General features: G+C 55.1%; 3 protein-coding genes across 3 annotated transcripts; 1 reads left to right on the plus strand and 2 right to left on the minus strand.

Annotated features, from left to right (window-relative positions):
- On the minus strand, positions 1 to 3,254 carry VOLCADRAFT_32150 (uncharacterized protein; the record flags this gene model as incomplete). Its single annotated transcript, XM_002954760.1, has 6 exons — positions 1 to 148; positions 369 to 556; positions 971 to 1,052; positions 2,113 to 2,234; positions 2,726 to 2,859; positions 3,098 to 3,254. Coding segments are annotated over 6 exons (831 nt in total), but the record flags the coding sequence as incomplete, so codon positions are not given.
- Positions 3,255 to 4,694: 1,440 nt separating this feature from the next.
- On the plus strand, positions 4,695 to 8,877 carry rabB (RabB/Rab2). The gene is made up of 8 exons (XM_002954707.1): positions 4,695 to 5,470; positions 5,542 to 5,576; positions 5,645 to 5,784; positions 5,852 to 5,934; positions 5,997 to 6,099; positions 6,179 to 6,280; positions 6,849 to 6,917; positions 7,165 to 8,877. Exons 1-8 carry the CDS (start codon positions 5,460 to 5,462, stop codon positions 7,261 to 7,263), a joined length of 642 nt encoding a protein of 213 aa, XP_002954753.1. The 5' UTR covers positions 4,695 to 5,459; the 3' UTR covers positions 7,264 to 8,877.
- Positions 8,878 to 9,673: 796 nt separating this feature from the next.
- On the minus strand, positions 9,674 to 13,391 carry VOLCADRAFT_65194 (uncharacterized protein; the record flags this gene model as incomplete). The annotated part of the gene is made up of 7 exons (XM_002954761.1): positions 9,674 to 9,805; positions 10,040 to 10,154; positions 10,617 to 10,773; positions 11,615 to 11,859; positions 11,939 to 11,973; positions 12,206 to 12,286; positions 12,849 to 13,391. The coding sequence occupies 7 exons, from the start codon at positions 13,389 to 13,391 to the stop codon at positions 9,674 to 9,676; spliced, it is 1,308 nt and encodes a 435-aa protein (XP_002954807.1).
- Positions 13,392 to 14,713: the final 1,322 nt, after the last annotated feature.

Consider the following 14,713-nt stretch of genomic DNA (forward strand, 5'->3'; position numbering starts at 1 on the left):
AAGCCGGAAGCCCAGGGCGGTGGGTCCCACATCCCGCCACACGGTGCGGCCCACGCTGGCGAACACAGTATCCGGCAGCTCGTCAGGGTGTACGGCAAAGCGCTTGAAAAAGTCCAATGCGTCGAGCTTGTGGGCCTTATCATAGAACCTGAACATCGCGCGAGAAAGGAGAACACAGTGAACGTCATGCAATTTGACCACCATGGGGAGTAGCATGGTATGGAAAGACTCTCGTGTCTCGTATACACGGCCTGTCCATTACACACACTCCTCCTTGTCAAAGGGTTAGCTTGACCACCTGGGGATTACGTTTTGCTTGGGCGCAGATTACGTTGCCTCCCTCTCCTGCAGGCGGTCCCCAGACTCACCTGGAGGCGACCGGGGAGGGATGGAAGACCAACACATCGATACCGTGGGGCCGCACTTCGGGAGCGAGCGAGGCGCCAAACACGGAGATGAAGGCCTTGGTGGCGGCGTACTGTACGGAGAAGGGTGACGGTATAGCCGCGGCCGCCGAACTGGTGAACACGACACAGCCGCGCAAGCCCGCAGAAATCTGGACGAAAAGGGACGGGATAGGGCAGGGACGGAAAGGCTTAAGGAAAGAAGAACCGCCCCATTACCCTCTTCTCTCCTAAGGTCAATAACCGGACGCGCGTTAGACCGAGCCAGGGTCTGACTTGAGGGTCACACCTTTTGACTGAGGGAGGAAGCGGAAAGGAAAGTGACAAACTGGCAATATGCATTATGGGTCAGCTGCAAAGATGGGGGACGCCGCCAATCGACAGGACATTGGTACGCTATGTAGGAGAAGGCCATATGGCGCTCCTCGGGTTGCGTGCACCCGCGCACTCGTGCGTCCTACCCCCCGAAACCCCCTAAACAAACCCAGAACTCATAAGCATCATCGCGTCGCCATTATGCCCTCGTGCGCAGTGAATTTTTCCCCGAGCGACACACCAACACCTACCATGCTCTGGACGAAATGGTGGGTGATCTGTACGGCACTAACCGCATTACAGTTGAGATTCTTCATGAGCGCGTCAAGAGGCCTGCGACGTAAAAAATACCAAATGTAGGTTTAGAGGGGAGCGGGAAGGCTACCCATAATGCACCTCACACAGTCCAGGCTCAGGTAACGCTCTCCATGGCAGGATAAGAGGGCCTACCACAACGATATATCATTCCACCCAAGCAACGTCTGCCGCGCTGCCGCTCAGCCGCCCTGCCTTAAGCGCACGTGGTGCAGTTCTAACCTGGCCGGCCACGGTGGGTCCCCACCAACTTAACCAATAACTGACTTGAGGCTGCAAGGGAGCCTGAAGCCACCTCAGCTCTAGCACACACACAAAAGCTCTAACGAATACACCCAGGGAATGAACACCAAATAAATACCAAGGACCCGCCTCTCCTGGCCAGGCGGAATGATACGTCACCATGGGAAGCCCTCTTACCCACCAAGGAAGAAAACCGACCGCACCGTCCAGACCGATCAGACCCACCACAGGATAAGAAACCGACACGCCACAGGCCACAGCCCTACTGGTTCTAACCTCTGGCTTCCTGGCTTCGCGGGCTGCCGCAGAGTTAAGAGCCACGCTGTAACCGCAAACGGTAACCGCCTATCCTGATTCCCAGCCGACGGAACCACAGATTATGTGGACAGATCATATCATATGGACCTTTGTCCGTTTGTCTGAAAAGCAGAGGCCCGAAGCACGCTCCCCTGGACACCGTTGTGGTGCACCAGGCATCATGCTGGGCGCTTCCTCGTACATACATACGTACGTACGTACCGGACTTACGTACTGGATTTTAGGGGGCTATGGATAACTTGGGGGCACACCGTGCAACCGACGACCAACGCCGAGCCAGCCGCGAGGATAGGCTGCACGTGGTCAGCCGTAACTTATCATAGCTGATACTTGGCACGGGCACATGGACGATTGGACCTTGGTCATGTACGGTGCGTCACGCCTAATGGATGCCTCCTTTACGCGAGCGGGGCATCCAGGATAGCGCGCAAAATTCTGGATGTCGCTCGCGCGGGTGTGAAAAACTGTCCTGCAGCACCATCACGCCAGCCCCATGTCCCTTAGCTAGCTAGCTTACCTCGTGTGGAAGAATCCCGTGAGGAGGTAGCCCGCATTGCAGAAGATGATTTGCACCCGGATGTCCTTGGTCGCCTCGATGATAGGGCCCAAGTACTCATTCCCGCCCAAATCCGCGGGCACCTGCGACGTTGGTGCGTAGGGCGTTGCGTTTACGGTCATTAGGGGCCGACATAACAACCGAGTGCGACAGCAGGTTGACTCCCTCACGCATCGCATGCAACGCGAATTTATCAAAGTTGTTGTATCCACCTTCCAAAACAGGGCCCACTGCAAGATGTCTCAGATGGATATCTCGGACACTACCAAGGATCTTACACATAAGTTGTAGCGTGGGGGCCAGAAAGCAATGCCAGTGGGCCTGGGCCTGGGTTGACCTGGGCCAGGAAGTTTCCCTTTGGGTATATATCCTTCGAGACACCAAAGGATATGAAGGGCTCTAAGCGACAACACAGGCTTTGGCCTTGACGCCAGATGTACTAAGATCATCTGTCTAAGCAAGGTCCTCAGCTAGTGAAGACAGTCCATGCGTTTTGGCGGGTACCAAGGCGGAAGGATGAGTCGTTTACCAGTATGCCGTACAGTGTGGGCTGGCATTTACGGCGGCTACGTACCTTGCGGAATTGACATTGAGGATATGTCGCTTTGAGCTCCTCAAACGTAGTGTCAAGCAGCTGATCTCCGAGCGCCACAAGCACAACGTTGAGCCCCTGTCGCGCCAGACGCGTTGCGATGGACTTGCCAATACCTGCCCCCGGAACACATTTTTGATCAGCAACGTGAAAGCGTTACGAGCTTGTCAAGGCCATCTGCTGTCACAGAATTGATATTGTCAAGTGGCGGTCCCAAAAAGGCGCGCAGGGGTTGATCGTGTGCCTTGCAAGTTCAAATCCGGAGCATACGATCCCATAGGAAACGATGCAGGATCTAATCCAAGATAGCGGTGCGAACAGACGGCTGCTGTAAGACACCACTGCAAGTCGCACCGGAGCTGGCACCAGTTACAAGGGCCCACTGAGCATTATATCGTTTCTTCAAATTTTGCGTTTTATAAAAAACTGCGCAGATGAGATGTTGAACTACATATGTTAAGAAGCTTGGCACAAAAAGACACAGAAACAAATAAAACCACATTTTAAATAAGTTATGACACGATCAGTTATTTCCCACTGTTCACGTATGCTGTAGACAAAGCTATTGATGTTAAGGCAATCGGAGAAGCGAGGTTCCGGAGCGACCGTACCTGGACGTACCGTACGGTTTCATTGATGAATAAGTTGGCAGGTATTGCTTTCTGGCTTCCGCACCAGATACATAACTCACGATATCGCCGCTAAAGCATCACTAAAGTAATCACTATTACCTATGGTGTTACTCCCAGCGTCCTGAAACACTTTGGCAGTCTTCAGATGGTTGACACATTTGCTAACTCCCAAACCCCCAACCCCGTGACCAGGGAATAAGGAGTGCACAATGATATAGTAATGGATGCCGTGCCGCAGGTTGGTTTGCTAACCTAATGGGACCGATGCCTCTCCCTCTGTACCTCTTCCTCCATGTCCTTCCGCTGGCTGCCGGACTCGGTCTTTGCATTCTGTCTTGGGTCCGTCCCAAACTCCCGGAACATACGCCCAGAGCTCAGCAGCTCACCTAGCCCATAGACCTTGGACGCCTCGTCTCGTCAACGCGTATGGGGGACACCAACTTGCCGTCACTTGTGCAAAGCGTGCATGCACAGAAGATGCGGCTGGAATAAGCGCTAATCCAGCCACCAGACGGCCTTCCGACAGTCTGACTGCTACACCAATAAACACGGATGGAGGTTCTGCGATGAAAAACTAAAACTTGCATGAGGGGTTTATGGATTTTTGTGGGTAAAAGCATGTGTTTCCCCCTTCACTATTGATCCAAGATTCAAGCCAGTTCATGCGAAAAGCATAGTAAGTGTCCTTTTGAAATACCAGTTATCCATGGATACCCGTTATTGGCGGTGCCTCAAAGATTTCCCGTGCTGTCGCATCATACGACTGTAGCATCGACAAAACACGTGCGTATGGCAGATTAAAATGTTGTGACAGTACTTTTGAGAGCTGTGAATGGGTAGGGGTGTCTAGCTGCCCGCTGCCTAAAGGACACATGTGTACATCTTTCCTCTGAAACTCCAAACATGCATCGTACTGCAGCGTCCGCGGGCCCCAAACTAACATGTGTAGCCGCCTACCATATTTGGTAGGCGCGCGTCGTGCTTTTATTGTAGGCAAAGGGCGGAGGGGATGGGCGCCCTTTCATGAAAGGGTGCTTTAGAGCTCATGTGGGACTAGTGGCAACCGTCAATGCCCATGAAACCTTTTTTAACCCGTAGCCTGGTATTGCTGCCTAGGTGAAGAAGAGCCACCCCGCCTGCCTCCGTGTGCAAAGCTAGCAGTCGCAGACAGGTACAAGCATGCGTTCGGACTTTCGGGGAGAATGACATGTCAGGCAACGGCCTTTTCGCCAGTGCCTACCTTTCCATTGACGCTCAACAATCCTATAGAAGACGCACGTTTAGGATGCCTGTCGCGCCAATTCACGGGCTGCGGCGCGCTGCAGAGTAGCGAAAGGAAAGCTGCGCGGAAACCAAGGGGATGCCAAACCCGTACCCCTTCCTTGCACCACACCTGCATAACCTGACACGTCCTGCGAAACAACCCAATGGTTTTTAGTCCAGCGTGTGCTTGCAGGCTCATAAAACCATGGAATTGAGGATAGCCGGGTGACGAGGATGGAGGCATGGGTTGGCGTGCAAGCCTTGGAAAGCTCGGTCAGGGCAGGGGAGCGGTGGGGGGTAGCAAGGGCAATGGCTGCTCGGGCGCCTTCAAACGCCACTTGCCAGGGCTCAGCCAAGAAGTGGATCTGTTTGGACACAGGTTGATACCTAAGGGCATCAAAATACGCGATCTACGCGCACATGTAGTGTGGGGCTCTAGGAAAAGTGAAACCAGGTCTCAAGCTCGACGTCCAAGGAAAAGGGCTAAACCTGTCAGTTATGAATTCTGTAACACCATTCCATCTGAATTGCAAAGTACACAGGGCGAAGACGTCTTTATGCGCTGGAGGAGGTTGATGTCACTTCGCATTGCTTCCATTCTACGGCAAGGGCCCTTCTCCTTGGTCATTGCATTGAATACCCCCAAGACGTCACAATCATCCTGTTATTTGCTTAACTTTTTAGTGAAAGAATTCGCATAATACTAAAACGGTACTCCTACAAGCGTTTCCCTCGATCCTTTCAACAGTTGCACCCTAGTTCTTTGCCTTCCTCCCGTCTCTTGGCGCATCAGCTTATTTGCTTGGCGCTCTAGAGCCAGAATGTCTTATGCGTGAGTTTCAAGCTCTTGGTGCGCCCGGCATAGTTCATGGTCCTGACGGACACTTCTCCTGCTTACCGTAGGTATCTCTTCAAGTACATCATCATCGGCGACACAGGTAAGCTGCTGTCATGTCTCTTAGGGATTAGGGTACATTGGCTGAACCTTGAAGCTCGGCTGTCATAGGCGTCGGCAAGTCATGCCTGCTACTTCAGTTCACCGATAAGCGCTTCCAGCCAGTGCACGACCTTACCATTGGCGTGGAGTTCGGCGCTCGGATGATTAACATTGATGGCAAACAAATTAAACTCCAAATTTGGGATACGGTAAGCTCGGGCGTCCAGGGGGCACAGCAGGGTGTAAGTGATTTTTGACATACAACTTCTTTCTCAGGCGGGGCAAGAATCTTTCCGGTCTATTACCCGGTCATACTACCGCGGTGCCGCTGGCGCGCTGCTTGTCTACGACATTACACGGTAGGAAAGCGCGCGAGCTGTGAGTCTATGGTAGGCGTGTACTTATTCAAAATGTCATGTAGGCGCGAGACCTTTAACCATCTGGCCAGCTGGCTGGAGGATGCGCGGCAGCACGCCAACCCAAACATGACCATCATGCTTATTGGCAACAAATGTGATCTTACGGTAAGGGTGACTTACCTGTCATGACATGTTCATATTTGGAACATGGGCCTCACGCCTGCTACCCTCGCGCCTGTGATAGCACCGTCGAGCTGTAACGACGGAGGAGGGCGAGCAATTTGCGAAGGAGCATGGGCTAATCTTCCTGGAGACTTCTGCACGGACAGCCCACAACGTTGAGGAGGTAGGGTAGGGTAGGGGGAACGGTGTGATGGTACCATTTTCTAAACGGGAATCTCCGGCGGAGGGAAGGGGGTTAGGAACAATAGCAAGGTCGAATCCGTCAACCGGGGCATGGCTATGGAAGAAGGTTATTTGGTCCATGTGCACATCAATCTACGAAGTGATAGCTGTATGTCACAGGGGTAGTCCTTACGTAAGGAAAGTGAATGGACTTCTGGTCTTTGCCTGGGTGGCTTGGGAGGACTCTGCCCATTCCGCTCTGAACACCCAGCTCCGAGGTGGGACCTTTCAGCCGATATGATCATTGAGCAATGCGGCATGGCGGGGCAAGGGAAGTGGCGCGGCAGTGGATACGCTGCGTTGCGCATAGCCTCCATCGCAGTCAGGGCGGTGCAGTAGTGGGGGTCGTTCCAGCTGTGTGCCTTGGAGGCATCCAGCTCAACTCCTCGCAGAGGATTGGGGCAGCCTACTCTAAGCTGTAGTGGGAGCCCGGAGGTTTTCGTGCTGCTGCTTCGAAGGCGTCTCCTGGCTTGTAATCCTGCCCATTTGGGCCTTCTTTTCACTTGCAGGCCTTCATTAACACCGCAAAGGAGATTTACAAGAAGATCCAGGACGGTGTTTTCGACGTCTCCAACGAGGTAATAATTTTGGCGGCCGGGGCCATATCAGTAGCCGGAGAAATAATTACCGTTTTGGTTCCGACCCTCGCCCATGGGATTGTGATCTTCAATCTTGGCCAGAAGACTTTGGTTGTATCCGCACTGCCACTGCAGTCGTTTTGCCCGGCCCGGCGGCCGCCCACCAAATCCAGTGTGTAAATTTGGAACCCACATGAAAAATAACCCACATTGCATATGGCCTCTTCCCGGTCGCTATCCCGCGCAGTCATACGGCATCAAGGTCGGGTACGGCGCCGGTAATGCCGGTCCGCAGGCCGCCAAGCCTGGCGAAGGTGATGCACGCAAATCCAGCTCTTGCTGCTAAGGAGTGCATGTCGGAGTGTCGCATGGGTTCCGCGGTGAAGGCAGCAGGCGGCGGTGTGAAGACGCAAAGGGGCCCCCGGCGCAGTGCAGCGCGCTTGCATGCAACGTGTGGGCAGCAGGACTGGCAGTATCAAGCCGCGGCAGTGACCAGGGCTGAGCGCGGCCTTGTCTTGGATTAGCTAGGCGACGCCGTCGCCTATCAGGTTGCCTGGAGGTCTGCAGCTTGGAGTAGGGGCGACCCGTTCGTGTCATTGGGCAGTTCCGCAGTTGCTGCAACTCAGTCCAGAGTCTGGCCAACATTAGGGTGTTGGGGAGAGCGGCGCTTTGGTGAGAGGGAGGGCTCTGGTGGGGACCGCGTCGACTGAAAGCGTGGGGGTTGTTGTGAGACAGGCAAAAGGCCTGGGCAAAGTCTGAGCTGGGGGATTTTCTAGGCGAATTCTTTGCCGGTGGGCTTGGGACTAAGGTGCGAAAGGGTGGCGGCAAAATGGGCCGTGGTGGACCATAAAATGAAGATTACTAGCTACATACTGGCTTACCGCCATTTAGAATTGGTACACTCCACCGTTACAATGACGCATGTGTGTATGACTTGTGGTCAAAGTTTGATTCTGAACTGCATCAGCGCCGTGTAGCCTGTCGTCGTTTTGTAGCGGAAGCTCTGGTTGCATGTGGCTGGGAGATGGGATGTTGCCGGTTGTCGGGACGTCATGTTCTAGATGCTCCTGCTGCACCCTGCATGTGTGGCGTTTCGTTCTCTTGCCACTCTTAGCTCCTGTAAACCTGGCGGAGGAGCTGTCAGGTCGAAGGGGAAATACCGGTTGCGAGAGACAGAGGCGGCTGCATTTGATGGGGTGAATATATATCCCTATCGCATGGATGTTGGTTGGACAACGCATTCCGCATTCCATCGCGGCGGTCTCGGGCTTTCCGGGAGTGTTGGGGAAGGAGGTACTCCACAGGTGTTGGCTGTGTGGTCTTGCGGTGAGGCCTATGTACGCTAAAACCAGCATGTTGAACCATTGCTTACATCATTGCGTATCAACGACTGAGCAATAGATATCCATGACGCCAAGGGAACGCTGGGTATATATACATGTGCAATTGGCGTTATGGTAAATCATTGGTCGCGCCCTGGGTGCGCAAAGGCCGCCTCTTGAGTGAAGTTGTTGAGCCGCAGTCGGCCGCATTTGACCCAGTCACTGTCTAGACCAGCATGCGGCAAAGTCAGGTATTTCATACCCACCGCTTCTCTATGCACCATTACCACCACTCTGCAACATTTTGACCCTGCATGCGTGCGTCATGTGCGAGAAACACGCGTCTCCGCTGCAATACCTTGCCATGGTCATGCCATTACCCCTTACCGTACGACAACCGCCTTCTTTACCGATCCATTCCCCTACTTATTCGGAAATGCTTCCAATATCGCCCAGTTCTTTCCAATATAACAGGCACACGTATCTTACCACCGGGCACAATGCATTGACAAACGCGTCCGCACCCTATCAGCGGCCTGGGAGTCCCTTGCTTTGCTTGACGCCTGACTATCGTATATGCGGTCTTTAATATTAATAGCGCCGCACAGCCACACATGTCAGTGTTAAGACACCCGGACAGTTGAATGCGACGAGTCCAATCCAACCCCCACACCAAAAAACACCCTCTTCCAAAGCCACTGCCGCAGTTGCATGCCCCGCAAGCCTGACCACGACCCGCCAAACTAACAGCCTCAACAGCTGTTACCCTTGCAGCTATCTAAACCATGGTCATGCAAAGCCCCCAACAAAATCCTCCAACTTGACGAAATGCATTGACGCGCGCGCGCCTCTTTGCTGATGCGTGGGGCAATATCAGCAAACCCACACACTACGTGGCATCAACTTCGCAGCTACATATGTTACAAACACACTGCACAAAAACACACCGCACAGGTCGACTACATTACATTTTCGGGACCGAACGGAGCTCGCGAAGAAGGACCTTGCAGCCTTCCCGCGCGTACATGCGAAACACTATTCTCATCTCGTGTATGTCTTCCCAGCAGCCACCAAGCATGCTCACCCTTACGTTGCCGCCACGACTGCCAGTCGTCACTAGCTTCCTTCTCTCCCCAAGCAAAAGCCCGCACTGACCCAATGCCGACCCACATCTTGACCCCCTTGATTGACACCCCTGTCCCACCCTCTGCCCTTCACACGCACTCGCACACACGCACGCACGCATGCCCCTATAGCCAAGTATGCAGATCTCGCCACTCGCTTTAAACACCGCCACTCTTCTCCACGTTTTTCTTCACCGTCACCCAACATCTCATTCGTCGTCCCCACACCTCCTCCAGCACCTCATCCCCACGTACCTCACGGCCTCCTCCACCTCCTCCTTTTCCTCCTCCACCACATCATCCTCCCCTACTACCACCACTCACACCGCTGGCGCTCCAGCTGCATGAGCGAGGCATACGTGAGGTCGGAGATGCCCACAAACAGGCTGGAAGAGTCAGGCGTGAAGGCGATGCCCGCAATCTCACCGAAAAAGTCATGTTCCTGCAAAAGAGAGCGCTTGAAGGTTATAGCAGGAAAAGAATAAAACCGCCGAATCAGGCATTCGACCCAACCAGGGGGTGAGGTGCAATGCACGCGATATAAAATACGGTCAATCACATCGGCATCACCAATCCCTTCCCCCACTCTTTCCTTCATTCCTTCGTGGTTCGCCTTTCCCCCCGGATCCCATTCTCCCTTCCCCCCTCCCCAAAGAAGCGCCAACCTTTCACGTACCTGGCATTCCTGGAAGCCGCTCGCCACGTCGTACACGTGTACGAAATCAGCGGGTTCACTCATGGCCAGGAAGCGGCCGTCGGCTGTGAAGCGCAAAGACCGAATCGCGCCCATCCTGAGGTGTGTCACGTGCGTGTATATGGCGGATATTTGCATATGGGGGGTAGTGGGGGGTTGAACCTAATCACGAAGCCGAGGGTACACTGTCAAAACATTCCAAGCCCCATGTGGGCGGGCCAGGACCAATCAATCCTGACAATGATCCCAATCATTCCACCATTCACCAATTCATTCAGCTGGGAAGAAAGGAAGAAAGGAAGGACGGGGGGAACCTGGAAGCCTGCCACGAGCAACCCCAACCCGCCGTACCTCTAGAACCTTCAGATGTCCCAATCCGGCATCGTAACTCCTTCACCCACCTCACGTACCTCCCCTTTCCCCTTTCCTACCACCCTTTCCCCTTTCCTACCACCCTTTCCCCTTCCTACCTCCCCTTCCCCTTCCCCACGTGCGGCGATGGGTCGAACGTCCTCTCATCCCAACCCCATTCCCCCCGTCCCTTCCCATCCCTTCATACCTTCCCGCCAGCCTCGTAAGCGGCTCCCTCGTCTGTCGTACATCCCAGACCAAGGTGGTGGTATCCTGGTTGCCGGTGGCCAGCAGCACCCCGCCGGGGTGCCAGGAGGCGGCGAAGGAGAAGTCCTGATGACCCTCCAGCCGAGCCACGTCGGCGCCTGGGAAGGAAGGGAGAGGGTAGAGGAGGAGCAGACGGGACAACAAGGAGGCGGCGTTGGGGGTGAGCAGTCAGCGGTGTGTCCCTTTTTACCATACACTCCAGTTGGAAGTTAAAACTTAGGGTCTTCCCCCCTAGCTAGCAAACCCGCAGGTACGGTTTTAGCCACACGCGGCCATACTTTCTTTTCTCGTCCTCTCGGGCGCCGCCCCCTAAACACACGCACGCACACAGCGTGTGCTGAGGTTGGTTGTGTTGTGAGAGGGCCTTCGTAGCCACCGTGCGCTCTTTCATCATCGAATATATGAGTGAGGTAGATGGACACCGGGTGGGTTGCGCGCCCTGGGACGAGCAGTACTAGGGGACTGTGGGGCCGGCCCCTCCCGCGCCTCCCCTTCCGCCGCTAGGGGGAGAGAGCTTCGGCGGTCGCTCATTCCCGTTAAGGGGTTTGTACGGTACGGTTAGGTGCACCCCCTGGCCAGCGTCAGGCCCGGATGAATGCTAAACAGTGACACGCACACGCACACGCGCGCGCGCGTGCGCACACAAATCTTCCCACACAGGACATTAACTCGCTGATCCCCACGTGTGTTGTTGACGTGGCCGACGGTTCCTTCTTAACGGTGCGTGCCAAGATTATACATACATACATACATACTTGTGCTGTGTGCTCCCGACCCTTGCGCTGTGTTTCGGCTTCGGCCCCCGGCTCTCGCGGCCCGCAGTGTAATCTAAGTCATACATACATACATACATACATACATACATACATGCATGCAAATGCATGCACACACACTGCCATCGACTCATGAAGCAAGGCACGCAGATCGACCCCCACCCACCGTTGTGCACGTCCTTGAGCAACGTGGCCGAATCGTCCCCAACCACCGCCGCCAAATGGGAATGGGGCCTTATGGTCGCGTAGTTAACCGCCCAGTCAAACGGCCACTGAGCCAACGGCCGCAAACTGCCCTCCCCATGCGCCGCCGCAAAAAGCCGCAACTTCTGGTCGTTATTAGCCGACATAATAACGGTCCCGTGGGCTCGATCGTTGAATATCTCCAGACCGTTGGTGATACCGTTGTCGCTGAGGGCGGGAAGGGCGGGAAGGGACAGCACAGGACGGGGTTCACAGAACGAGTAATAAGGATCGGAAAAGACAGGACCAAGATGAGACTCGGTGTACGGCAAAGGGCTCTTTCTCACCTGGACGTAATTCGGCCGCAGTACAGCAATGAGCCGCTGCCTGTCCTCCCGCCGCCGCCGCCGCCGCCACCGCCGCCACCGCGGTTTGGGGCCATGGGCCATGGCGGCGCTACTCCAGCACCAGCACCGCCGTGGGTGCGTGCCGCGGCGGGCGCGAAGCGGCCGCCGCCGCCACGTGCAAAAGCGGTCCCGGCGGCCGCTGCGTCGGCGTCCGCAGCGTCCGTGACGGTCCTGAGGCGCTTCACCACGAGCTCCCCGGTGAAGCCACCCGCAGCAACTAGGTCGCCAGAAACACACAACGTGCTGACCTGCGCATAACGACCACCACCACCACCACCACCGCGTTAGCACGGCAAACAGCAATTGGAGTAGTCATGCAGGCATCTCCAGTTTCGGAGCGAAAACAGATATAAAAGCGAGTGCCCCACCCCTTGCCCAACCCCAATTACTTTGGGACCACAAAGGATTGAACCAGACCCTAACTGCATTGGGTTGAGCGGTAACAAACACAGGACGGAACGTAGCTGAGACTGTACTACTAATGAAGACGCTTAGGGGGAGAGGAGGGAATCGCATGATGATGGTGGTGATGAAGGTGATGATGATGATGATGATGATGATGATGATGGTGATGATGATGGTGGTGGTGGTGGTGGTGATGATGGTGATGATGAAGGTGATGATGATGGTGATGATGGTGGTGATGATGAAGGTGATGATGATGGTGATGATGATGGTGATGATGATGATGGTGATGATGATGGTGATGATGATGGTGGTAGTGATGCAAAAACAAATCAGCTGCCGATGTCCAGGTCCAAAGAACATCCTTGAGAAGGACAGACCTACATAAAGATGTTCCCAACCTACTTGCACTCGTCCAAGGGACCGAATACGACTGATGTCGTCACCGGCGCGGTGGACGGCGCCACCGCCTCCGCCTCCACCATCTCCACCACCTCCACCCCCAAGATTCAAAACCTCCGTTATCGTTCGCGCTGCAGGATTCCAATGCTTGACGCAGTTGTCGTGCACAACAAACACGTCGTTCGGGCTGCTGGCCCAGACTAGGTTCCGGAGCTGGAAATGTACGATGTTGGACTGTACGGCACGACTGTTGCGGACAAAGGTAAAGAAGGGCGGTCCACGCGCGGTGGTGGCGGCAGTTCCGGCGCGCCGCGGCGCGGCGCAGAGAGGCGCGAGCTCGGCTCGGTAGGCGCCGCCGTTGTTGTCAGGCAGAACGTTTGTATAGTTGCGGTACTGGCGTAGGCGCGTTTCTCTGTATGTCGAGCGGTTGAACTGGAGCCGTTCCCAGGGGATGCCTTGGATGTCCTGATGCGGTTGTGAGGTGAGGTGAGGTGAGGTGCCGGAGAGGACACGGAAAGGAATGCGACGGCGCGCGGGAGGTGACATGGTGTGACATGAGAAGCGTGATCAGTACGTCAGCATGACGTCATGCGTGATGAAAAGGAAAGGTGAGGTAGGACCGCGATGTAAAGCAGGGGAGAGACATGAGGGACGCGATGCTGATAAGAGTGGAGTGATGAAAGGACGGAAGTGTATTTATATATATAGTGTATTTATAGTGTATAGTGTTTATAGTGTATATATATAGTGTATTTATAGTGTATATATATACATATATTTATTTATCAGGGCTATCAGCTATTGCCTGTTAGCACAACTCGCGATTAGCCGCGCAAAACAGCACACATTCATCACGTCGCCGCCGCCGCCGCCGCAGCAGCAGCATTCTCGGACCAAAACAAGACACGACCACAGCGCAGCAGAGACATAACCAGATCCCCCCGCTGGACATCAACGTCATTTCTTATCCGCGTGCCAGCTCAGTAAGCAAGTTATACAGGTCTCCTGGGGGCTCTCTGCCACCCAGGCAACCTCCAGAGGCGCCGGTAGCTTTAACTGCCTCAGAACCCTCTTGTCTCATGAGGATGACAAAACCAAATTTAAATAAAGCAGAGACAACTGCCGCCGCCTGTGTCGGTCAATTTGGGCCGCGGTTCCCCTCCCCTTGATCCTTTCCCGACCCCCTCAGCTCTCTCTCAGCATCTAATTCCTCTCTTCAAAAACCCCAAGTGTTTGCTTTCTGCAGTTCGTTCATGCGTGTGCCCCCTTTTTTTCCTTTCCAAATGTACCCCTCTGTGCTTGGCCCCTGAAGGGAATTTACAGGAATCCTCTGAGACGATCCATCTTCCTACATACCTTTGGCTGCCCTGCCGCGTAGTACTGCTCTGCCGTCGTGTCATTCTCCTCCTCCTCGTCCTCACTCCAAGGATCCACGGAAACGTACTCGGGGCCCAGACGGTACTGCAGACACGACCCGGCGCTGCCGCTGGGGGCCGCCCCCCCGGCGGCGGCGGCGGCGGCGGGTGCACTACTAGGGCCCGGCCCGGCAGAACTAGGGCCAGCGGCCGCTCCTGAAAAACCTACGCCAGCACCGCCGCTCCCAGCATTGCGTTCGTTAGCAGCCGGCTTGGCTCTAACATTACTGCCTGCAAGCCCACGGCGGTATAACAGTACCCGGGGGGTGCGCTGGCCTGCCATGCGCGGCGCACCGCTACCACCGCCACCGCCGCCGCTGCCCCCAGCGGGTGGGCTGTGTAGGCGATGTGCGTACCAGGCACTGTTGACTTGCCGCGCCCAGAGATTCCTATGAGGCGGCGGCGAAGCAGCAGCAGCCGCTGCCGCCGCCAACATGTCGCCAACGCGGTTCG

This window comes from Volvox carteri, assembly GCF_000143455.1.
Source record: "Volvox carteri f. nagariensis unplaced genomic scaffold VOLCAscaffold_45, whole genome shotgun sequence".
Lineage (NCBI taxonomy): Eukaryota > Viridiplantae > Chlorophyta > Chlorophyceae > Chlamydomonadales > Volvocaceae > Volvox > Volvox carteri.

What these genes read in the sequence shown, in the direction of transcription:
- rabB (XM_002954707.1), top strand. An exon ending in CATCATCATCGGCGACACAG is followed by an intron (nt 5,577 to 5,644) that starts GTAAGCTGCTGT and finishes CGGCTGTCATAG; the next exon opens with GCGTCGGCAAGTCATGCCTG. An exon ending in AACTCCAAATTTGGGATACG is followed by an intron (nt 5,785 to 5,851) that starts GTAAGCTCGGGC and finishes CTTCTTTCTCAG; the next exon opens with GCGGGGCAAGAATCTTTCCG.